This window comes from Castanea sativa, chromosome 9 (genome assembly GCF_040712315.1).
Source record: "Castanea sativa cultivar Marrone di Chiusa Pesio chromosome 9, ASM4071231v1".
Lineage (NCBI taxonomy): Eukaryota > Viridiplantae > Streptophyta > Magnoliopsida > Fagales > Fagaceae > Castanea > Castanea sativa.
In genome coordinates this window covers 27170794-27196538 of record NC_134021.1, presented here as the reverse complement: position 1 = coordinate 27196538, position 25745 = coordinate 27170794, and the positions used below count along the sequence as shown (strand labels likewise).

The 25745-nt window shown below is 36.7% G+C and overlaps 2 protein-coding genes and 1 long non-coding RNA gene across 4 annotated transcripts; all 3 read right to left on the bottom strand.

Moving 5' to 3' along the window:
- Positions 1-1298: 1298 nt before the first annotated feature.
- LOC142608982 (carotenoid 9,10(9',10')-cleavage dioxygenase 1-like) lies at positions 1299-7307 on the bottom strand. The gene is made up of 12 exons (XM_075780632.1): positions 7249-7307; positions 5383-5493; positions 5119-5303; positions 3907-4045; positions 3703-3820; positions 3524-3621; positions 3322-3467; positions 3091-3202; positions 2801-2904; positions 2579-2677; positions 2348-2467; positions 1299-1511 (listed from the first exon to the last, which is right to left on the bottom strand). The coding sequence occupies exons 1-12, from the start codon at positions 7298-7300 to the stop codon at positions 1299-1301; spliced, it is 1497 nt and encodes a 498-aa protein (XP_075636747.1). The 5' UTR covers positions 7301-7307.
- Positions 7308-11371: 4064 nt separating this feature from the next.
- Positions 11372-11971, bottom strand: LOC142610013 (uncharacterized). The gene is made up of 3 exons (XR_012839736.1): positions 11774-11971; positions 11576-11663; positions 11372-11458 (listed from the first exon to the last, which is right to left on the bottom strand). It is a non-coding gene; the product is annotated as an uncharacterized LOC142610013 (long non-coding RNA).
- Positions 11972-20047: 8076 nt separating this feature from the next.
- On the bottom strand, positions 20048-24114 carry LOC142610657 (FT-interacting protein 3). Of its 2 annotated transcripts, XM_075782534.1 has the most exons (3): positions 23772-24114; positions 23224-23273; positions 20048-22767 (listed from the first exon to the last, which is right to left on the bottom strand). In XM_075782534.1, exon 3 carries the CDS (start codon positions 22724-22726, stop codon positions 20396-20398), a length of 2331 nt encoding a protein of 776 aa, XP_075638649.1. In that variant the 5' UTR covers positions 22727-22767; positions 23224-23273; positions 23772-24114; the 3' UTR covers positions 20048-20395. The 2 variants fall into 2 exon arrangements, with proteins under 2 accessions (XP_075638649.1, XP_075638648.1); XM_075782533.1 differs by lacking the exon at positions 23224-23273 and having other exon boundaries at positions 23772-23992.
- Positions 24115-25745: the final 1631 nt, after the last annotated feature.

The following is a 25745-nucleotide window of genomic DNA, read 5'->3' as shown; positions in this document are numbered from 1 at the left end:
AGGTGTGTTTGACACAGCCTGGTACTCGAGTTTAGGGAAGTCGAGTACTGTGTCACAGTACTGGGTCCTTTAAATGCATTGCATGACATGCCAACCCCAATGGTGTACAACTGCACCGTTGTACTCGAGTTTATGAGGTGCGAGTACTGTGCTATAGTACCCGAGGTCAAAAAACTTGAGTATGGATCGGGTATGCCTCATTATATGTGTACAAACATACAGCTTAGTACTCGATTTCTTTAGGCTCGAGTACTTTTTAACAGTACCCGATTTTTTTAAACTCGAGTACAGAGCTGTATGATTGTATCCATTTCATACCCGAACCATTCGAGTTTTATTCTAACTCGGAACTCGGGTTTTTTTTAGTTTTTTTTTTTATAGTTCTCTCTCAAGGGAATAATATAAATGAATATCACGTTGAAAAAATATATGTATCACAGAGATCACTTATTAAATGAATTGGTAACTCTTTCTAAACTACTTATCTGGTACCACTTTAAACTCTATCTTACTAACTTTGTAGCAGTTTGCAGATTTCTACCAAGCTTGTATGCATTGTACCAAAAAAATAAACCCCCAAAAATGCGCTCAACCTCGTATGCACTGCACTTTATGTAATGTGATTGGTTACCTCCAATCCATGCTCATTATATTTTGAAGTTACACGATTAGATCTTGAATGTCAAATTCATACAGTGGTAAAAATCAAATGTAAGGATTGAAATTAAAAAACGTCAAAGGGTCTAGATCAAAAACACTTTAGAATCTTAACCCTTGGACCAATTTTTTTCTTTTTAATCTTTTTAACTCTTTTTTTTTTAACCTTCATCTCTCACATTTTTTTAATGTTTTAACTTCTATATTTTAAACCTTTGTCTCTCACATTAAAGGAGGTATTGTACGGTGCGGTGCAATAGCTAACAAATCTAAATCCTAATGCATCAATGGGTCTTTACTTCGGTTTACTTCCTCGTAGGCCTGCACAATCGCATCACATGTGGTTTTTCCTTCCATTACAAGGAGGGGGAAAAAAATTAAGGGTGGCTATTCCGTTACCATGCTGATATTTACAAGTAGTCACTAATTAATACACACAACTCATCACATTGTTACCATACTGATATTTACAAGCAGTCAGTAGTTTATGTACATCTCTATCTCTACCTCATCTCATTGATGCCATAAGCATGACACCCCACAGTACAAAATGATGGAAGCTGACGTTAAACACAAATGACGTTAATAACCAGAGGATCTCTCATCACATCCTCCATGAGGATCTCTCAGATTGAGTACAACTACCATGGGTAGCCGTAAGGACGATAGACCCCCAGATGGGAGTGAAGTATCAATGCTTGAATAACCAGAGGATCTCTCATCACATCCTCCATTTGCTGAATTCGTGATTTGGAGCTTGTTGATATACTTGAGGAAACAACTGGACCGTTTCCCATGGCTCTTGAAAGATCCATATTCAAGTCACACACTTTCTTGACCTTCTTCTCTTGGACCTGCCCGACATTAAAGCAACAGCAACAGAAAACACCACTGGTCTTAGAAAGTTCCACTTCATTATTCAAATAGACTGTTAATATTTTCAGGACTATTATTGCTCACTAGGTTGTTATAATAGTTGGTGCAAATCTTATTCTTACCACACTACATCTGTGTGTGTTGAAACAAGGAGGGGAGGGAGGAACAGCATTCAAAAAGGCTAATTAATGAGCTGTGTCCTACGAGATATCAAGAGATTAAAAACTAGACAGTTAAATGGTCCATTATTAAAGGTAGCTTTGTCCTTGTTATTTACAGAGTAGGGAGTTTTCACTGGTCCCTTTTCTTTTATTTGACAATGAGTTTGGCCCCAAGGGAAGGGGAAGGGTAGATTCCAACAATCCAACAAGTGACCTACTTTCAGATTTTCTTAGGAAGCCTATGAAAATGTTACTCTCCAGAAGGCACTCTTTCTGATCATCCAGATAAAAATTACAAAAAGTCCTTTTACATCAATTTTTCTATCTCAATGCATTGAATTCTATTTTCTGAGACTCAATGCAATAAAAATTTCTGATCACCTCCATCAATAATACCATGCACATTTTCTAGCCAATATATCCAAAACTAATGCCTGCATATTATATATGTTCTCATAAATAACTAGTTGAGACAGGTCTTCTTATGCTTCTCAATGGACCCTCATAGCAGTAACCATAACATCATAACCATCACAAAATTTCTTGTCAAATGTTTCATTCACTCTTAACTGTTAACCACCTTCTCAGCTACTCTAGATTATCCAATATGTATATTTATGATATCAAGAGCAAAAATTCAAAGGTGCCTTCACCTTCCAAAATTTGATTGTTTTATCATTGGTGGATAGAAGAAACAAGGCACCATTAGCTGCCTGGCACCATCTAATCTTGTTAATTTTCTCCTCAATTTCCAAGCTCTTAAGATAGTCAAACTAAATTCAAAAAGAAAACCAAAGATTGCAAAAAATTATTAAAATCCATACTGCAGAAAAAGGGACATAAATAAACAATAATCATATGTGACCATGTAAAAGTAAAAATACCTCAGGTTCATGGCTCTGGAACTCAGTTTTATAGCGGAACTCAGGATGTCTCCCATTTGAATAATCCATCCTCTCTAGTTCTCGCCGATGTCCACCATGCTACATATTATTAGCTCATATTATAGACTATATTAAGAAATGGTAACAACTAAAAAAAATTATGGAAAAATACACTAAAAAAAGCATTTACAAAATAAACAAGTTAGCAATTCACAGACTTACATCCCTTGTATCAGTTCTTTCAAATAAAACCACCCGACCCCCACGATCTCCTGTGGCTAAGTGGTCCCCAGTTCTATCAAATTCAATAGCAAAAATGATATCAACTGCAAACATAACAATCATCATGTAAGCAGGTTAATTCTGATCAAGCTCAATAACATAGGATTCTTTTTCTTTTTCTTTTTTGTTCTCTCTCTTTAAAATGTTAGTGCATAATCTTAAGATCCATCAGCAATGGGCAGCACATTTGGTGGAATTATAAGCCTGCACATCTATCACCACATTCTAACATACCTTCTGGATTACACGACAACCATACATCTGCAAACTTAAAGACAACATCATTCCTGCAAGTTGATCTGCAAGTTCCTTTCTCTGCTCAAGACTTCCATGTTCAAAAATCTGTAAAATACCAACATGACTTAATAATCAAGCCAGCCATTCAGAAAGTTCACGTCAAGCAAAAACATACACAATTATAGAAATCTACAATTTGATGCACATGAATTTGGAAAGCATACCTTTTCGATAACGTAATTACCAAAAACATCTGTCATTAATTTTGAAGCATGTGGAAGAACTTCTTTGAAAACAGATGCCTTGTCTTCACCACTGCAATATTCCACTGCCACTGCCAAAATGAACAATTTTGCAATCTCGAATGGATCTGGTAACAATAAACAACCCAAAATCTCCCATTACAAACAGTTGATGAATACCTACCAGTGTAGCTCTCATTCACCCTAGGAAAATCTACAGCAGATGCAGATAATTTCTTCAGTGAAGCTAGACCAGTTTTCATGTTGAATCTCATCTCATACCTGAATAGAATAGTAACTATCAGAACAGCCTATGTGTACATAGAGCTTTGCCTAATCAAAAAATGGGTGAAGGTGTCCTACAGCTCATTTGTGAAGTTTTCAATCTTTTCTTTGACAACCCCATTGACCATGTCCAGATCTGGATTCTGAAGTCGACAAGTGATCAGAACAACTTCGTCCTCCTCCTCCCAAGCATTAGCTAATGAAGGAAGTCATCAAAAAGGTTAGTATGGAAACGTGAAAACAGAAAAAAAATATTAACATTAGCTTAATCATGAACCACACCATTATGGAATATGAAGCAATTTGGAAGCTCAAACCATCTGATTTGCAGCTCATCCTTTGCATACCGAGGAAGTACACCAAAGCGAGCATTTTTTGTTGCATCAAATGTGAATATCAGCTTGTTCCCTTTCACCATTTCCTGAAATCAAATGTAAACAATTATTACAACTTCCAATATGATGCTCAACAATGCCATCAGAAAATTTCCTGTATAGATCACTTTAGCAACTTTCACCTTGCACCCAACCCACCCCCTAAAGAGAGAACCAGTGAAGATTATAAGATTTCGTCTTGGGATCAACTGTGCATGCTGAGGAGTTGTTCCAGAATTATGGAATGTTTGAAAGAAACTATAAAAGTTCAAATTCCAAGTACCACTCCTGAGACATAGAATGATCTGAACATCTATTTCCATTAAAATTCTTTACTCAAGAAGGATATATAAATTTCACATACTGATGCTCATGACATCTACAAATATTAAGATAAATCAATGTCAAAATCTTGATGCAAGACCTTTTGAAGCCCATTTTAGTTAAGGCACTTCAATTTTAGATTTTACATTATGTAGTTCAGTAGTACCAAGTTTGTGCCTGAATTTTGAGAAACTTCAAAGACAATAGAATTACTTCAAAAGTACCAAAGAGTGGGAAAGACAAGCAAGCTTCTTTTTTTATTCTTTACAATAATCAAGATACCCTAATGGGATGATGCTGACAGCCGTACCATACTTCTGTGTCAAAATACACTCCATGAGCATCGTATAAGCAAATGATTTCAAGCTTATTGAGAGGTAAAAAGACTAAGACTAAGATGGATGACCCTAATGGATGATGCAGCCAACTGAACCATACCTGTATTTTAAAAAACACTCCACGAACATTGTCAAAGCAAATGGTTTCAAGCTTACTTATGTTTAAATTGTTATGTTGCAGGCCACATTAAAGTGTGGGTACAGCTCTCTCTTATAATCAATATGTCAAATATAGCTGGTTACACATTAGCGGGTGAAAGGGTGAACTAAATGATAAATTTAACTTTCACCCCCCCCCCCCCCCCCACGTGCAGTCTCTTCAGGCAGGGCTCCTCCTTTAGCCTAGGGTTGTTCAGAGAGGCTTTTCATCACTATGCATGCCAACTTTATTTATTTAATATCTTGGTATTTTGTACCAGGCTAAAATTTGTCACAGGAACAACTTACAAGTAACATACCTTTGGTCTGAAATACAATGGAAGATCCATGAAAATCACATAGTTCTCAGTAATGGCAAAGTCATGCATCATGATGGGGTCTGATATTGTTATTGGTACTGGGTCATGCATGAAACCATCTTTGGAAATTACTCTGTAGGTGATATATGGTGGTGTATGTGAATAGCCAAATGTAAACATTTCGCCTGCATGGAAGGTTCTGTAAGTTAAAAGGACTTCTTCCATTACCATGGTCACTAAATTGCTTTTACGAGGATGTCTTACCAGTGAATGGGTCAACCTTAGGATGAGCAGTAAAAGAATGTGATAATCTCTTGTCATAGCCCAGCATACCAAGTGTTTGGAGATCTCCATCCTCCAAAACTTTAACAGCATCTGAATAAAGCACTGAAGACAAGTTCAATCCCACATCAGAAGCAAGGACATATCACCAAGTTACTTGATGGAGTCCGTATATGACAAAGTGATGCGAACCTCAATCGACACGCTTTGAGACCCAACAAAAATATTGGAATATTTAATCCAAGAAAGCTAAAAATCAGATTTATGATAGAAACCCTGATCCAACGTTTATAATTGAAACGCAAACCAAAGGTATAAGTTGACCTTGACCCAATGATTATAAAGAATCACAAACCAAAGGTATAAAGTTTGAACGCCACAAGGAAGAACGTTTACAAGCGTAAGGCCTATTTAAGGGCTCCATAAAACTTGAAAGACAAGAAAATATATTCTAAAATAACTCCTAATTGATACCTTACCATATCTGGAATCAAATTTGACCTAAAAAGCATTAAATGCACCTAAAAACAAGGAATTAAATCACCTAAACCTAAAATAACGTTTTTACATAAAAATACCAAAAATAATAAATTACAATAATTAAACAGTAAATTGTGTCCTCATCAGACCCCTCCACTTGAAACAAACTCGTCCTCGAGTTCATCTTTGAAATCTGAAATCTTCCACTCCAAATAAACAAATACTTCAAATGCTTTAATGACTTGATCCTGTTATGAAACTTGAATCCTTCATAAAGTGTAGCAGAAAATTTCTTCACATCTACTTTCAATTTATTTGCAACATCAATCAACAAAGGGTTGATAATAAAATTAAAATTTTCTACTCCAAGAAAATCAACAAATTGAATAGTCATCTTCAACAAATCAATTGAGACTAGAGGATTGTGAGTTGTGGACTCATCCTCATAATTAACCTCAATTGAATCTTCCACAATGTTCTCAATAATTACCATCTCTTTTTTTTTTCTTTTTCTTTTTCAAGTTTTTTTTCTTTTTTTTCACCTTTTTTTTTTTTGGATGATAACAGGAAATAAAAGATAAAAGGATAGAAAACTGATTTTAGAACCTGTGCTCTGATACCAAATGATGCGAACCTCAATCGACACGCTTTGAGACCCAACAAAAATATTGGAATATTTAATACCAAATGATGCGAACCTCAATCGACACGCTTTGAGACCCAACAAAAATATTGGAATACTTGCCCAAGAATGCTAAAATTCAGATTTATGATGGAAACCTTGACCCAACGTTTATAATCGAAACGCGAACCAAAGGTATAAGTTCACCTTGACCCAATGATTATAAAGAATCATGAACCAAAGGTATAAAGTTTGAACGCCACAAGGAAGAATCCTTGATAAGTTCACAGTTCTTAAAGAACCAAAAGAGAGCAAAGCCTCACCTTTTCTGATTTTTATTCCATAATATTCTATTAAAAAACGTTTACAAACTTCAGGGCCTATTTAAAGACTCCACAAAACTTGACAGACAAGAAAATATATTCTAAAATAACCCCTAATTGATACCTTACCATATCAGGAATCAAGTTTGACCTAAAAAGCATTAAATGCACCTAAAAACAAGGAATTAAATCACCTAAACCTAAAATAACGTTTTTACATAAAAATACCAAAAATAATAAATTACAATAATTAAACAGTAAATTGTGTCCTCATCACAAAGAAATTGGCATTTCTCAGTATTTCTTTTCGCCCACCATGAAAGAATAGAGTGGTTACTTAATATGAATGGCAATCCAGAGGAAGACTAACCCCTTTCATTTTAATTTTTCAGAATGAAAAACACAAAAAGAAGACAAGCTTACAAGGTTTATCTGCCTCAGAAAGTGCTAGAAGCTTCCCATGATGATACACCATAGCTGTATTAGCTATACACAGGAGGCAAATACTTAGTGTCTAGCACTTCACACTAGGATTATCTAAACACGAAAAAAAATATATGTAGAGATACCCAATACACACATTTATAGACAGGCTTGGGACAGTGCATGTATCAGAGATATTCAACAAATACATATGTGTCTACTAAAGGAAGAGAGCATATTCATTAAGCCATACACACCTCTGGCTCAGCTAGTAAAAGGCTAGGGACAAATTGGTAGGTTTTAAGTTCAAATCTTAACTGCCATTTTTTTTTTTTTGGGTATTGCCTGGGGTTGGGGGGGGGGGTTTTGCTAGATGAAATAAAGGAAGTAAAGATGTGCAAGTGTGCAACACAATGTTCTATAATGGTTGAATAATATAGAACTCGTTATCTTTTTGGATGGTTAGTTGCCACCACAAGATCAAAAAACTTTTGACATAATGAAGTTTTTGTGTTCTATCAATCTCACTCAATCAAAGATCCCAGAAATTCAGAAACTAGTGATGCAAGCTTCTGAAAGATTATGATATGAAAAATTATATGTTCAACTTTATGTATTCTTTTTTCTGTAGAGTACATTGAATGTAGTGAAAAATCCCTAGAAAATTTTTTTATGGGAAACAAATTCCCAGACTATTTCTTTGTTTCACCCTTCTGCCATAAACAAATTCCAAACATAATTTTGTATTGATCAAAGTATATAAAACACATGGCTCAACACCAATAAAAGAAAATTAGATCTTCTCAATCTTAATGTAGACTGTCAATCTTAATGGGATTAAGTTGCTTAGAGAATGTAAAGTGGAAACACAACTCTTCAAGAGGACACTGTTGGAAAGAATTGTTCTAGGCTGTACTTTTAGAACTCAGATCACAACTGATTACAAAATACAATAGCCTTGCCTACTTATAGTTGGAAAGAATGCATGCCATTGCCTAACCTTACAACATAGGCTCCTAGAATCTGGTTGACTAATTGTGTAACTAACTAGCAAACATTTTTATTTTTATGACATAGGAGAGCTTCACTCAAATCAGTTGCACATGGCAGAGCAAACTATACAACTAACTAGCTAACACTTATCTCGAACAACTTTGGTTACAATATGCACAAGACTTAAACCGTTCCTAAAAATCAAGTACCAAGGAAAACAATGCAGCTGCAAGGATGCACTGCATCAGTTAGATATACTCCTAATGGGCATTCTTAATACTTTCCAATGATACCCTTCTATTTAAGTGCTTTTTAAGACAACTGATTGGATAGTTGTGTAAAGTGAAGCATGATGCCAAAGTCAACACTTTTTCTTTTTATAATACTAGAAAACTTAAATTCACATGTATCCCAAAAGAACAACACAAATAGATTCTTTTCTTTTTTCTTTTTTGGTGGGGGGGGGGGGGGGGGGGGAAGGGGGAGGGGGTGGTTTGTTATGTAAACCATCTATAAGAACAAATACATTTCTACCCCTCAAATAAGTTTTCTGAAATTCATGAGGTAATCCATGTGAAAGCAAACTGATAATATTTTTCTTTTCCTATCTCCTTGTTAATTTTACCTACTTGAATTGTTGGATATTAGGAACTTTCTTTTGTGATATTCAAGATAGAAAAGAGGGGAAGGGGTTAAACACACTTAATCAAACATGAACAACAAAACATTCAAAAGCACTTAAAAGCTTAATGGTTGTTGATTGAGAATAATGCATATTAGAATCCAAAACACTTACTGAATTCTATACCTGTATCAGATCAACCAAACTTTTATGACGACTAGGCAAAGAAACTGTGTTATGTCCAGGAATATGTGCAGTACTACTTTCAGATCACTTGTTGGAAGCTGGCCTTGGTGATATGTCATTCTCAAACTCCTCCTTGTGAGTAGAAAGGGAGACCTGAGACAAATGTAAGGATCCATTGCCACTGTCATCTACTGAAGTTAATCTCTGATTATTGCCAAAAACACCCATATGGCGCATCAGGCATTGATTCTCTTGTGAGATAAGAGGTGGAGGAAGTCTTGGGTTTAAGTTGATGTTAGAGCCGTAGTATGCAACATATGCTGGATCAGAGCGCAGTTCTTCCTCAAACATGCAATTTTCAATTGCATTGCTTAAATTAGCCAAGCTTGAATTCGGATTAGAGTTTTGTTGCATTAAGATATTCTTAATAGCTGCAAGTGAACCTTCCATGCTTGGTGGAGCACTACCACTTCTATTGGGTATTACGTCTGCTTGACCTCATTTAACTCTCTGCACCTTCGACAGTAATCCCAACTGCTCCGCCGCCATATTTTTCGATGCAGATCCAAAAGTCGCAACATCATGACTCGAGTGCCACTTTCTATCTCCACTGCTTTCCACCATTCTCACAGGGCTCTCAGTTGTCATTTTGCTTTTTTGATTAAATATTGAGTTCACAGTTTACTTTGCACCGTCATAGAGCAAACTCAATCCAATGCTCCATGTAACAATTTACAGTGTCTGGCTCTGGCCATATTTTAGCAAATTGACAATGAAAACGAAAGTCAATTTGGTAACAAACTCACAAATTCTGAGAGGAAAAATAGCTACAAATAAGGGTGCAAAAATAACAGATGATGATTGTGTCAGCAAGAAAAATAATAACAGCAAAATCCTTAAATTTAAATCAATCATTGGCATTTGATTAATAAATTTTAGTATGGATTAATAAATTTTATAATCTTTAATGGTGGCATTTGAGTTAGGAAATTTAATAAGTCATTGGCATCTCAGACATTTGAGTTAGGAAATAGAAGATTCAAGCAGAAAATAATATGTACAATATTCAAGGTTGGATTCTAAGACCTTTGACTGGTCTCACCCTTTGGTTCCACCAATGCGATTGACCATCGAAAATCATCCCCGTTTTCTTCTCCTCACTGGTTCCTTGACAAGTCTCACCTTGCCTGAAAAGAACACAAGCAAATACTCATATTCAAATCATTTAACTATAAAGAGATGCATATGTAATCGGTATAAGAGAAGGAGTACCATGTCTAGTCCCACAGTCAAGAGGATGTGTCCGTGTCTGTTGCGGCCTTCGCGGTCGATCCTCACTGTGTGAAGCCTCAGGTGGTGGGGTGGGTATCTCTGTCTGGATGGCACCAGGAGTGGGTAGCCCAGGGGTGGGCATGAATCTCATCTCATCTCTACCACATACATCTGCGGGGATAGTGCCGGTAGTCGATGGGGGGGAGGATGTGGGTGGGCAGGTATCATTGCGAACCGTGGATGGGGACCGACATGTCGGGGTAAACGTATGGGATGGACCCGCATCATCATGTGCCATGGAGCCCATGTCATAACCAGTGTCCAAACACATCTCATCTGATGTCTGACTTGCCTCCTCCATCATGTGGTCATGCACGGGTGTATGATGCCCACCCGATGTGTGACGGCTCGCAGTTGTGGGACGCCGACTAGATGCATGGCGCTGACTAGATTGACGACCTCCATGCCCTCGATGTCCACCTGCTTGCCGACCACGCCCTACAGCCGGTTCACTTGCGTTGCCCACAGTGCGTGCACCGTCCAAGGTCAATCGACTGATCTCTTCAACAAATTGCAAGGCATTCATACAGTCGATGTAGATCTCAGACCCTGGTTCAAACTTCGCCATAATCCTCAACTGTGATTCAACCTGTCACAAGTATACAAGAGTAGTGTTAGGATTTGGAACTAAAGTATGCGAAGCAAGGTACATTTATAATAGAACAATCTTTGTAAACTTACCAAAGTGTCCCAATATGAGGTCTCTTTTGTAATATGCCAAACAGTGATGGGACGATACCACACCATATACTCGTCATTGTAGCTCATTACCCCATGAAAGGGCGGTGCTTCAGCAATGGTGGCATGCGCAGCCCATCTAGCACTATGAGTGGCATGTTCTTGAACCCAATTTTTTTCGTGCTTGCCTTGGAGTGTTATCTTGTGAAGTTCAATTGAAGTATCGACATTGTCCGGTACGCCTTGCTTCATCCCAAACTGTCGAAGAACACGTTCAGGGTGATGGCCTTCAACTACCCAAAAATGTATGAACGGCACGATGGACCTCCATATGTGTTGGCCTGCCGTACAATATGCGGGCAGGGAACCCAAATAATCTCTATATGGCTCCCAGACAATCTACAATGATCCAAAAAATGCAAACAACCATATTAACAATATATGTGTAACGATATCTTACAAACAACCATACAAACAACCATAAAGTAGTTGGTTCCCACTTGTAAGGCACGATACCTGATTTGGCCGGAGCGAAGCAAGCGACACACGATAGGCGCGTAGGACATGCATTGGATGGTCAGTTGTTATCTTAGCCCCTTTCCATCTACCAAACAACACAGACATAACCTTCATATTAGTTACTTACATAATTCCCATGCGAAAAAAATTAATGCGGAAATGTAAAACGATAACTAAGTTGAAGATCCTACATACCTGACAGCAAGTGGACCTGGGGGCAGTGCCTGGTGTGGATGCCTCATCACAGGACATATTTGTGGAAACCTCGCCCATGCCCACAACTGCACTAATAGCAGTGCACCACCAATTTGCTTGGTTGTCTTCTCTGATGCCTTACATAGGTGTCTATATAGCCAACTTAGTGTTACACTACCCCAACTATAATTCTTTCCATTGCTGATTGGATTGAAAAATTGTAGATACATGATTGAGAGCCGTTCACCAGACTTGTCCATAAACAGTATACTTCCCAACATTTGGAGTATGTAATACTGAGCATACTGTTGCACACGCACCTCAGTGGCGTCAGCGGGAAGAGGGTTGCGAAACTGCTCCTCCAGCCATTTGGCTTTTATCCTCGGCCCTTCCAACACTGCAGTGTTCTTTTTTGTACCAACTAGTCTGTCCGGTGGAGGGGGGGTACCTAGCAAATCCATGCAAAAGTCACGCCAGTTGTCCATATGGGTAAATCCTACCACCGGCAAGCCATGTACAGGTACCCCCATGATGACCTCTATGTCTTGTAGCATGATGGTCATCTCACCGTGGGGCAAGTGGAATGAGTGTGTCTCTGGCCGCCATCTCTCCACTAAGGCCGTGATCAGTGCATGGTCAAGGTCCATATGTGGGACCCGAAGTAGCCCATCTAACCCCGCATCTGTGATATAAGCGGCAATCCGTGGATCTAACCCACCATCAAACAGACCTTTATCTCGGTGACGACAAGTCAGAACACCTGGCACTTCCTGCAAACAAAGCAGCTTAGTATTAATAATAGCATTCACTAACCACGTAATAATTACACTTCAAACATAATGCCCAAAATCTTTCTACTACATATATTGATTACGATTTTGGACACAAGTGCATAGCTCGCCTGCCAAAGGAGCATCCCAAAGCAAACTTGAACGATGCATAGGTTGCCTCGTCAAGACAGTCCCTATAGAGGGTCTTGCTCGATGTGGGTCCATACTTGGCATAAATTAAAGGTGATTAATGGCCCATTAGCATATTCATCAAATACCCATAAGCTAAATCAAAATGATAGCATCTCATTGATAGCATCTCACTAATTTTTTTATTTGTTTTTATATCAATAATTTTTTGATGGCCTACCAGAGGGGAAATGCTTTTGTTGAGGATGGCTCAAGTGTAATTTTATTGAACCAAATTGCTAAAGTCAGTACCTATATATACATGTTCTCTTTCTTCATCCCTTTGTTTAGTTTTAAGTTATATTTAATATTTAGTTGTATTTTAAAGTTAGTATTGGAATTTGTATATCAATGAATATACCAATTGTTTGATTAATTGCAAAATATAAACAATAGGCTATATATATATATATATATATATATATATATATATATATATATATATAAAATAATTACCAATAATTATTATGACCAAAAACATGCATTAAATAAACAGACCCTTCATCTAGTTTAGGTGTAGGAACCATTTATAATGTCTGAGCTTTTTGGTACTAGTTACACTTACCTTTACCATATGAAGTTTATTGCTTGAGAATTTGGCTCAAGTAGAGAAACCAAAAGGCACAGTTTCAGTGCCTAAATACTTTGCAGGTCTGATTTGAATGAGATTGGCTTTCCAATTTGCATTTATAACTTTCCTAGATCCTAGTAGAGTGAAGGAATTTATAATTTGTTTTTGTGGTGTAGTTTGTGAGATATAAGCTTATGCACTCTTCTTGACAAAATCATGCACCTTAATTTTTGATTTTTTCTTCTCGTTTCGTTCTTGATCTGTTTTATTTTCCGTCATGTTCTTTTTTGTTGGACAAGCATGCATTTTCTGTACAAAATTAGTTTTTGTTAAGAAATATGCTGCTCTCCAGGCATGATAGTGAAGGCATCAATGGGATGGAAATGGGACCAATACCTTTTTCTTTTTCAAATGATAAACTTTGTATGTATCTTAATGAAATTGTCAGATTAACTGTCCTGGAGAAGGGCTTCATTAAGCATTAGGGTGTTTAGTCCTTCTTGATTGCGCTATCGGATTTGAGTTCCCTTTGTCTAAGCGGCATTTTTCTCTTCATAAAGATAAAATGGGAGTGTGACAGATCTCTTGGAGCACCATCTTCTCTTGGTTTTCTTACAATAAACTTAACAATGGCTTTGTAAACTAATGTAAAGGGAACTCAAATTGCATCACTTCCTATTAGCAACATTGATCCAAAACAAATTGCATTTTGAATTATTCTAGACTATCAAGCAATGACAATTTGAATTTCCCAATAAACGTAACACAACACAGCTCATTGCAATAAAAAAAATTCCTACATATCAACAACAGAATGAATCAAACAGTTTCAGAATAAAACTAAAATAAAAACAACCATGTAACATAAACAACACAGTAATTCCCCTCTAAAACTTCATAACAAGGAACAAAGACACACACCCAAATCAAAAAAGATCAAATAATTGAGATCTACAGAGCTACCCTTTATTTATTTATTTATGTTAAGACACACTTATCATAGTTTAATAGAATTAGCTTCACTTCAATTTCTTGACTCCTTTTAATTACAACAATGCAACATGCACCCTCCTCTACTCTCATTTTCGTTTCACAATGTTTTCAAAAAAACATATAAACAAAACAAAAAACTAGCCAACAATATTTCATTTCTTGTTAAACTTTCACAACAATTTTCATTGTTTCCTCTGCATTTTACACAACAATGAACAACATTTTAGATCCAACACAATTATAAAAAATAACACAATTAATAATCAAAATTACCACAATTACTTAAAAACTCATGGAAAGAACAAAAAAAATTACCAAAATTGCTAACCTTTGAGTGCGAGGTCGCCGGCGATGAAATGGGTTTGGGGTTTGTACGGTGGCGCTGGCGCTGAAACGGGTTTGGGAGTCCGAGGTTACCGGCGATGAAAGGGGTTTAGGGTTTGTACGGCGGCGCCGGTGATGAAACGGGTTTGGGAGTTCGACTTTGCCGGCGACGAAATGGGTTTGGGGTTTGGAGAGTGAGAGTGTACAAGTGAGTGAGAAATGAGAGATGAGAGATTAAAATTACCGGTTTTTAGTGAGAAATACTCGAGTATCATATGCTCGAGTACTTTGAATAATACTCGAGTTTCAAGAACACGGGTACTATTCAAAGTACTCGAGTACTAATCTGGATTCCCATCACATGTTGCCGGACATCCAGATTGGTAACCGAGTCCACCAGATTGGTACCCGAGTTCCTTAAACTCGGGTACCAGATCATAAAGTACTCGAGTTTACAAAACTCGAGTACTGGGTGAATTTTTTTTAAAATAGAAATTCCATGCTGGCATGCCACGGCGGAAGTGTAAAATCCAGTACTCGAGTTTGGTGAACTCGAGTACTGGAAAAAGTGGTATATCCCCAATTACTTCCGAAACAGTGTTTTCTGGCTAAATTTTTTTTAAAATGATGGTATTGGGCCGATTTGGCCTTCGTTCTTATCCAAAATGAGCAAAAGGCTTCGGCGAGGGATCACCTGGCCCATGGGACCTCTGTGTAAGATATGCATTAATTTTCAGGTGGGGGAGAAAACAATTTTGCCATATATTTATTTGCTTTGTTTGCAATTTGATGGTCCTTATTTTTAGGAAGGGAGCCTATATGGGCCTTTTTACCTCTTAATAACTCCTCTCTCATCGACATGGTCCAATTTTCCAAGTGAGGCCGGTGAGCTCTCTTTTCCAGTTTCTAAATATAGGAACTTGATCTTGTTGGGAGCTTTTTGCTGAGATTTTGGTTTCAGCTAATATCGACCACTTCGGACCCGTTTGGTACATATATTTAAAAATTGAAAATTGTTGTTTGAAAATATTTGTGGAAATACATATGAGTGAAAAAGTGTGTAAAAATGCATGAAATGTTGTTTAAAAACTGAAAATGGTTGTTTGAAAACAACCACCAAACACCCCCTTCATTTTTCTAAGTTATTTGTTTTGACTTGACAGACCCCTCTTTTTTATTTTTATAAAATTCTTAAGTATTTTTGGAAAATTAATAAATGGTGTTCGCTTCCCTCACATTCATGGTAAACTTTATTATAAATTTAATAAATTGACACTACTATGAATATGACCACAGTGAGAAAAATAAGCATCATTCTCTGTACTTTGGAAGTATTTAAGCATTATTGTTTTTTAAATTATTAAATTAAGATAACCCACTGGGCTTGAGGGCTTGGCTCTCCCAAAAATTTTAATATCCCTCTTAAAACATGAATATTTTTTATGATATAAATGACATCCAAGATGATACACTTCTTTAGTATGACCCAAATGATATAAATGGCCTCAAAACTATCAAAGAAGAGGATACTAATTCCTCTTATGATAAATCAAGGTTATCAAAATCGGAATCCTATGTAGGATCATGGGAGATAGGTGGGATCGTAGATCGTAGGATCGGATCGTGGATCGTAAGATCTTACATTATTTGAGAAAAAACAAAAAACACATATTGGTATGTAAAATAATCATATAAATTATACATTCATTGATATAATTACCATATATCACTACATCCATTTGTAAGCATCATTTAAAGAGACCAAAAATCTCAAAATGTGACACTATTGAGATATTCTTTTTATTTGGGTCCAACTGACACTCTCTTTCATTAGACTAGAAAAACTTGATTTATTGAGATTTTATTTTTCATTTAGGTCCAACGAAGCCTTCTATTAAGTTAAAGAAAATTACAAGAAACCAAAGTCGTTTGGGATCGTCAGAATCGTACGATCCTACCGATTCTAAATGATCACAAAGATTCTTGAAAGATCCAGATCGTTTTGAACAGGTAAGATCGTAAAATCGTAGGATCGTAGGATTTAGATCGGGATTTTGGCAACCATGGATAAAATGAATGGTAAGAACTAGCCTATCTTGCTAAACAATTTTAAAAGTTTTAAAAATCAAGTATAAAACCTGGAAAAAAATTTATCCACCTGAGAGAGAATCTAGAGAGAGGTTTAAGGCTAAGAAAGAAAAGAATGCTTAAGCTGTTCAGTTTCTTGAATGTTCAGGGTATGGTCATATGCCTTTTTAAAAGATAAATGTAGTAAGTCTATGAATGTGAATGCAAGGCCAACCCTAGGCCTAGGCCACTTAGGCCATCGCCTAGGGCCCCCTACTAGAGAAATGCCCCAAATTTTGGGGTAAAAATTAGTATATTTTTTTGAAAAAAAAAAAAAATTGGAGATATAGATTTTTTTTTGTACTTTTAAGAAGTCCCAAATAATTAAGTAATGTTAGAGACAATATAACTTTAAATACATAAGTCCTACAAATATATGTCATTAATCACAAGAAATAATTTAGATAGGAAAATGCAAGAAATATATACATTAAGTTTTACTTCAAAGACCTTTACAAATTGATGTGACAATTAATATAATTTGTAGACGTCAACAACTTATTAAATGCATTTTTGAAACACTTTTTGTGATTGATGATACGTCTTTGTAAGCCTCATATTGAAAAATTTATAATATCCCTAACATCATTCATTCAAATACTTATTTATTATCTTCTTGAAGTGTCACTAATCACAATCATTATTGTATCGTTTCTAATGACATGTTTGGTAGACTGTAATAAGCACTGTAATGTAATAGTTATTCCTATGGTTTAGTTATTATTTAGTTTGGTTATGTTTTTATTACAAGGAATAATCATTCTTATTGAATAACTATTCTTCAAAATGAGGAATAATTATTTCTCTTTAAAATGTTGTATTAGCTATTCCTTAGTAAGTGCAATAATTTCAAAACTTAATATATTTCCAAATAAACAAACTTTCCATATACATTTAACAATTATAAAAATAAAAAATCATAAAAAATAACACATATCTCTCTTAAATATAAAAATAACAATTTTTAAGGAGATATAATTGTATGAGTAAGAAATTTCCTAAAATAAATGTTAAATTTCATTCTAATGTTATAACTCACAACAAAACTAATGAATAGGTTTAGTTATTACATTACAACACATTTTATTCCCAGTAATAAAGATTACAATTCCTATCGTAATCCTCATTTTTTTGTTTTCCACTTGATGCGCTTAATGTGTTTGTTCATGATTTTAGGAAAGAAGTTTTCTATTTATTTTTATGTCTTGTCAGTTAATCCGTCCTAGTTCAATATGTGGTTTATCGGGATTGTTTATAATTGATGACTCTATATTGAGTTGGGTTAGTTTCTGTAAATTGGGTTTTGTCTCGTAATGGTCAAATGAGAAAATTGTTAGGTTTTAAATTGGAAAAATCCATGAAATTGTAATAAATATCGAATATGTAAAGTGTTATCAAATATGCAAGATCAAAAGTCCAAGATACAACTAAAAAAAAAAAAGCCTTTCGATCTAGATTTTGAATATCTTTCAATAGATACTCCATCGATCAAACTCAAAATTTCAACACACTTTCAATCGTTGCTCAATCGATTGAAAAAGGATCTTCAAGCTATTTGATTGCTGGTCGATTGATCAATTATCAGTAAAACAGAATCTAATGTATTTTTAATTGAAGTCTTAGCCTAGATTTTCGTGTTCTGCATACACAGCATATAAAAGACTCCATAAGGTTTAGAGATGCTATTGTCATAGACGTTACACAGAGAGAATCTTAACCTAAAAGCGTGGTCAACCTATGAGTTCAAAAGGCGAATATTCCAAAAGTATTGTTGCATATTAGTGATCAAAAGTTGAAGCCACAGAACCTATGAACCGAACGTTATTCAAACCTTCAAGGAAGGACTTTTTGTAGTTGGTCAAAAGTTCTGGTCGTGTAAACTACAAGTCGTTCGTGAAGGGCTTCATGTACAAACTACAAAGTGTTCAAATGTTATGAAACTGTTGTAGGTCGCAGCAATTAGTTCATCTACAGGTCGCAGAATCCACACGGTCCACTGGACCGGTTCCTTTCTAAAAAGCATTTTGGGAATACATAAACATGACCAAAAAGCAAGTACGGTTGTTTGTATTGCACCGTCCAAATGACCAAATGACTCCCATGTGGATGTGGTAAATCAAATTTACCTCAGCTTCTTGTTATTGTAGTAGATCGATTAAAGTGCCCTCAACAGCGGAGCCTGTCTGATTTTCCACAGCAAATTTTGACTGCAATGCAAGGACCATACATACCAAAGGCCTTGTAATAATAATAAGGTAGAAAAAAAATAAATAAACAACTTCTTGCTGATTCTTGGAATCTGAAGCCGCTTCTGTGTTCTAGATATGTGGGGACCTATCTCTGCTGCTCTTTTCTCTTTACAGCCTGTTTACTTGCTTTCTTTACTCGCTCGTCTTTTGCCCTTGCATGTTGTCTCTCACCCCCCTCATTTGGCATTCTATTCTAGGTGTTAACATCACAGTGGCCTGGTTATGGTGGTTGGATGAGGCTGTGTGTTCAATGCTACGTTTTTGGTTTTTTTTATGCTGCACTACATTACACATATGATAGGAGGCTGTCTGGGCTGTCTTTCCAATGTTTTTCTTTTGTCAACGTCTTTACAATATGATTACTTTTTTTCTTTTTTCAAGGAGGGAAAATACTATTATTAGTATAACAAAGTAATATTACACACATAAATAGGGCAGGGACAACACAATTGAAGAGAGACGTGTGTTTGTTATTCTTGGAATAACTTAGGCATATGATTGGTAGTAGTGTAGTCGGGTATTGTATTAGAGGATGGATCGAGACCTCTCGCCGAGTTGGTACTGATTAAAGCAGGTGAGTTTTAGTTCTTTTGAGTGTGAATCTCCATACTTGTTTGTTTTTTGTTTGATCTTTTTTTTTTTTGTGAATAATACTATAATCCATCAGCAGAAACATTACCACACAAAATAGACAAATTAAATGCATAAAAAAATCTCTCATATGTTACTTTATGAAGCACCGAGTTTCCACCAAACTGAGCTGGAAACGCAGTGGCAAACAAGATAACAAAAACACATATACAAGTTGCATAAAAGTAAAACAGAGCCAGCTTGAATTAAATAAGGCATGATGCTAAGTATAGCAAAAATTTTATGTTTGTCACTGTCCAGGAGCAACAATGTCCACATTCATTTATCTAAGTAGTTAATACTAAATACTATACATTAACATGTCACTGTCAACATTCCAGATGACCAATTATAAATGTACTAGATCTATTTATCCAGGGGATGATGCCAAACTAGCAAAGATTCTAAAAATTTAAAAGAATTAGGAAGAAATTATCATGTAATTGATCGCATTATGCAAAAATAAAGATGGTTCAGCAAAGGGTAATTCACAGCCTACAAAATTACAGATAAACAATCACTGATTACCATAAAGCCAAGCTTCAAGCAGAAATAGTATCAAATGGCATTAAATATTAAATAACACAAAATCTACTACCTTCATAGGAAGGTTACACACACAACCTAGTATCAGCCGCCAAACATTGAAAGTTCCATTTGTTTCCACATCTTTTCTGCTAGCTTAACATGAAAAGAGGGGGGGGGGGGGGGGGGTGGTTGGGAACTGAGCATCATTCCCATTCAAAAGCAATTGCAGATAAAGGCTTGCTCATAACATACAGTCTGTTCTTGCTGGCAACCTCCTGAAGAAATTCAATGGTACAGAAGGAAGCTTATGACGGAACCTTGGATGTCTCAACACATAAAATCCTGTGAGAAGGGCTACAACTTGGAATGGTGTAACATAGAGAACAATAGCAGCAACCAGACAGAAAATCACAAACAGAGCTGTTGCCCTTGGGTCTCGCCAGCTCAACAAAGATTGCAGCCTCTCCCCTTGAGTAGCCAAGTCACCAACCACTGTTTGAATCCTCCCCGCAATACTTCTCAACCGATCATATCTCATCCTTATAATGTCGGAAGGCCGGGAAGTTGGGAATGTATCAAATTCTTCATCAAGTTCATCAGGATGTGCAGAATCTGCATGAGAAAGTCGAGTGTCCATGTGAGGAGGATGCCTTGGCCTCCATCTATAATACCAGACCCCAATCAAGAAAAGGTAGAGGAATATGGTTGGTAAGATGAGCTCAGGGTACATGACCAGTATTATAAACAATATGTGGATCAATACGGTTGTGATGGGGTTTTTCCAGTGGCAAATCTGATCAAACCATTTTCCTACAGCAATTAACCCACCCAAAACTCCCATAATCCTGAAAAAGTTTGCTTTGCTCCTTCTCATACTCCACATGTGGGAGCCCACATCCAACATATACTCCACCACCTCTTTCCTCAGCGGTGGCTCAGCCCGGCTCAACCTCATTGATACAATTTGAGTTGCCTGGTGCCTCAAGCTATCAAGCTGGCTAACAGTTAATGGATGAATATAGTGCATTTTTGGCAAAAGCGGATGTGAGTACATGTGCATCATATTAAGCAAAGAGGAGCAAGTGAACCTCACAGCCAAATGAATTTCACCCATCTTTTTCACCCCATTGGGGTGTAAAACTAGAAGTGGATACGAGTGTGTGTAAACCCGATCAGTTTCAAGGGTGGAAAGACGAATCCTTACCTTCCCAATTCTTGCATCTCTTGACTGTGCAGCCTTGTCTCCTCCATGCAAATGACAGTTATCGAAGACCCCAATTGTAATGACAGTACAAGGATCAAACACCTCCCAAGTATATTGTTCATTCCACTTGGGAGTAAAGCTATCTATAATCGTCCTTGTTCGAACCCATTTCTGACCATATTTTGCCACACAATAAGCATCTGTCGTTCCCCTCCCATCTTTTGTCTTCATAGGCATAAGCCCCTGAGCATTTAAAATCCCCACTTCCAGAACTCCAATGGCAGTCTTCCACAACTGTTTTGCTGTTGGCCGAAGGTCGCTGCTATAGTGTGTTGATTCGTCCAGGACGTGATAACCACCTTCCAAGCAGATCCTCATATGAATCCTGCTCGCAAATTTAGTTTCCTTCTTCTTATCCCCTTCTACAACAACATACTTCTCAAGATTATACCATCTAGTGTTCACAGGTTTGTGATCCAACCTCCTATCAACATACTGCAAGGGAATTGCACATCTCCCAAGAACTTCATCCTTGTTAGGTGCAACTCGGTCTTCTACACTTAAAATCAAGGGCTCCTCAAATGGTTCTGCTGCTACAAACATTAAATCCTCATTCCACAGAGGATTAATATTCCTGCTCTGAGAAATTCTGGTTCTTAAGGCCTGATTTCCTAAAATAGCCTTCACAAACACATCCGGGAACCTACCCTTATCACTCGGTTGCAAGTCCTGAGCTTCAATTACATTGACCCTCAAATACCAAAGCTTAGGAGAGAGGTATACCTTTGAACGAATATTGGCAAGACCATCAGCACCAGTAACACCAGAGGCATCTGAATTCCATGCTTCAGGAAACGCTTCATCAGCTTGAGTACCCATCCAAACAGCCAACATCAGCTCTCCCTTAACCTTTTCAGACTTCCTATCCTCCAACCTATACCACTGTGGCGCCAATGGACTATCGGGGGGAACCCGTTTCGGAACCTCATTCAGATCGAACAGAACCCGACCAATGAAATCATCCTTGACAAGATCCTTATCCTTCACAGTAACTTCAAGCACCGAAGACTGAAGCCGATCTTTCGAGAAAGCGAACACCTGGTTCCACTCCGGATTCGACTTCTTCTCAAAATGCCGAGTTGTACCCTTGTAGTTTCCAAGCTTAACTTCAACGTAAGGGTCACAACTACCGGTGACATCTTTTGCAGGCAAGTCCTTGGCCTTGACAACACGGACATAGAGATACTGCATCTGCTCAACGAGGTCATATGTGCTTGTGTGCTTGTCTCCAGTGTGCTTTCCCCCTCCAAGATGGGGATTGGTCTCCTTCAACAAAAATTCCTCCTGTGGAGGAGGCCTCTGCATCATTTTGAATCAAACAAAGCAGAGACACCTGGTAGTGGGTAGAACTGAAAAATTGAAGTGGAAGAGTTTGATGTTAGTTTAGTTTTGAATTAATTCAAAGGCCTCTAAAGCATCGGAAAAGACACAGTCAAGTAGCCGTTACTCGATACTAAAAACTAAACAAAAAGTTACATTAATATTCCATAAACTCAAAACTAGGACAATACTAAGACTATTAAATTTTTTTTCGATAATAATTAATAATACTAAGAAGACTATTAATTGTAGGAAATTTTTTTTAAAATAGCTAACTTAACAGATAAGCTAAGAGCGAACATTTCGGAAAACCAAAGGTTTCAAAAATGGAAACGAAATCAGATTTTAAATATTCAATATAAAAATTTTAAAAAATTTAAAAAAAAAACAAAACAAAATGCAGAGAGGTTGTTGAGAGAACCCTAGATCTTTTGAGTAGTAAGTAGAACTAATTTTTAAAATTTAAACGAACATAATGAGCTTACCTTTAGGAAACTGTTATCAGAGAAATCCTCAGATCTAAATGCTTGAAACACTGTTAACAACCAAAAACAAAAAACAAACAGAGTCACAAACCACAAATAGTACAATCAACCCTGTAATTTTTTAGATCGGTGACCAGATAACACAGACATTCCCAAATCCCGTGTTTGGTTACCGAGAAAACGCAGGAAAATACGGATAAAAAAAATGTGAAAACATTAATTTATTAATTTTAAATAACAAAAATAATATATAAAAAATCAACCGCTTGAGTTCTTCATTAAATGCAGAACATAGAAAAGGGGAAAGAAAAAAAAAAACGATACACATCCTTATCAAACTTATCTATCAGAAGTTTTAGTTTATTTAATTAGCGTTTCCTTTGTTGTTTTTTCTTTCCGAGACAAAAGCGAAACCGACATTAAATGTTTGGTTACATTACAATTTACTCAAACTTTCTCGGCAACCAAACATGGTTTTAATGTAATACGGTTAGCTACGAGACAAAGACAACTCAAAGGAACCGAAAGGTTGTTTTAAGGTTATTTACCTTGTCGGAGATGAAAGAGAATCACCGAAAACCTACACCGATTACTGCATCGGAGTTCATCTTATTGTTGAAGCAAACCAAGAAATGGCGTTGATTTTTGTTTTTTGTTGGGAATGAAAATAATAAAAGAGATAAGAGAGAGAGAGGGAGAGAGAGTTTTTGGCTTTGCTTTTGCTTTATTAGGAGCGGATGGGGAATCTGATGAATATGTGAGAGATATACACAGAGGCTACTGCACTCTCTTTTTAGACACACTGTATACTATAATGTGCGTCTGTGTGTGGGTGTGAAAGAGAGAGAAACAAAGGGGGGACCCAGTTAAAGCGTGCGAGGGACATTGGTCGGATTCTCGCACTTGCGATGGACTATTTTCAATGTGTCATTGGATTCCCGATGTTGGTGTTAGGTCATTTAGGAATTTGGTAATTACACAGGTATGAACTTGGCAATTTCACTTTTGAAGGGAAATTATAAGATATTCATTATGGGTAAGTAATGTGATCTACTATTTTGTTAAACAAATTTTACCTATTTAAAATAATTAGTTTATGTTTAAAAAAAAAATTGACTCAACAATTTTTAAACAAGTAAGCGTCTTTTAATGGAATGGTGGATAAGTGAGTTGTCCGTCATGAAGATCCTATCATTTCTCTAATTCCCTCCCCCTCTCCCTCCCCCTCACTTTTGGCATGTTGTTTATTGTTTATTGGTCCATTTGGGTATGATCTTTACTATACATTAGTCCATTTGGGTATGATTGAGTTTTATTATTATAGAATGAGATATTCAGCAAAAAAAAAAAAAAAGTTTTATAGTATGAGATGGTCACATGATATCATTCTCCCACAACGTGTGTGGTACTGGAATATAACGAGATACCCCTCAGTGGATTAGTTTGGGTCTGCACCCAATTTAGCCAGGTTTTAGTATTTTTTGGCTTATATTATTATTATATGCAAAGCTTGGGTTTAGGGACTCCAAATGTGTAAAGTTATGATTTTTCACATAACATATGTGTTGGCTTTATTTCATAACAAAAAGTGTTGTAATTGCATTAATTTATTTCCTTATACTTTGTGGGATTTATTTGTAATAGGTTTAGCATTACGTTGGTGAAGATTGCTCAAGCAGTTGATTCTACAACTTGGATCACGGTGGTGCAACCCGCAAAGATCACATGAGGAGCACATGTCGAAAGCTGAAGAGTTAGTGAGTTTTGCGACTCATCTCACGACTTGGTCAACTCGTGAGATGACCCGCAAAATGCACTGATAGCTGAAATTTTAAGTGTGACTCTTATAACCTTCGCCCATATTATATATATCATCATTACTCACAAAAGTGTAAGGAGGCTATTTAGAGAAAAACCCTAGAGAAGTTTTTACAACACGCCCATCGTCTTAGAGAGACCTACTCATCCTTGAGTAAGAATTCATTAGTAGTCTCTTCTCATTTCACTCTCCCATTGTTATACCTTAAGATGAGATTTGTACCCAAACACAACTCACACATATTCAGAGTGTAGAGAGTGTTTTTGGAGTTTGGGAAGTATTTGGGATTTGCCAAAAGAAGCTGGTGAGGCTTGGCAGATGCAATAGAGCGGTAATGCGGGATCCGAATAACTAGTGAAGACAAAACTCCGAGAAGTCCGTTGGTAGCTAGAGAGGACTTAAATACATTGGGTAGATTAGGCTTAGAGGGTCTTTTTGATATTCTTGTACTCTAACTTATTCACTAGTGGATTGATTTCAACTTGAAGGATCGCAGAGAGGTTTTTTGTCAAGTACTTTGGTTTTCTCTTCGATAACACATCTCGGTATTATCTTGTATTTGCATCTCTCTTCCTTACTCTTTAAGCTTTACATTTATTGCTCATTGTACTTGCTTATGGCTTAGAGTAGTGTTATTGGTTTATTGCGCTTCATTTACTATTGTTTTACACTTAGATGAGTTAGAATAAAAACAATCAAGCCT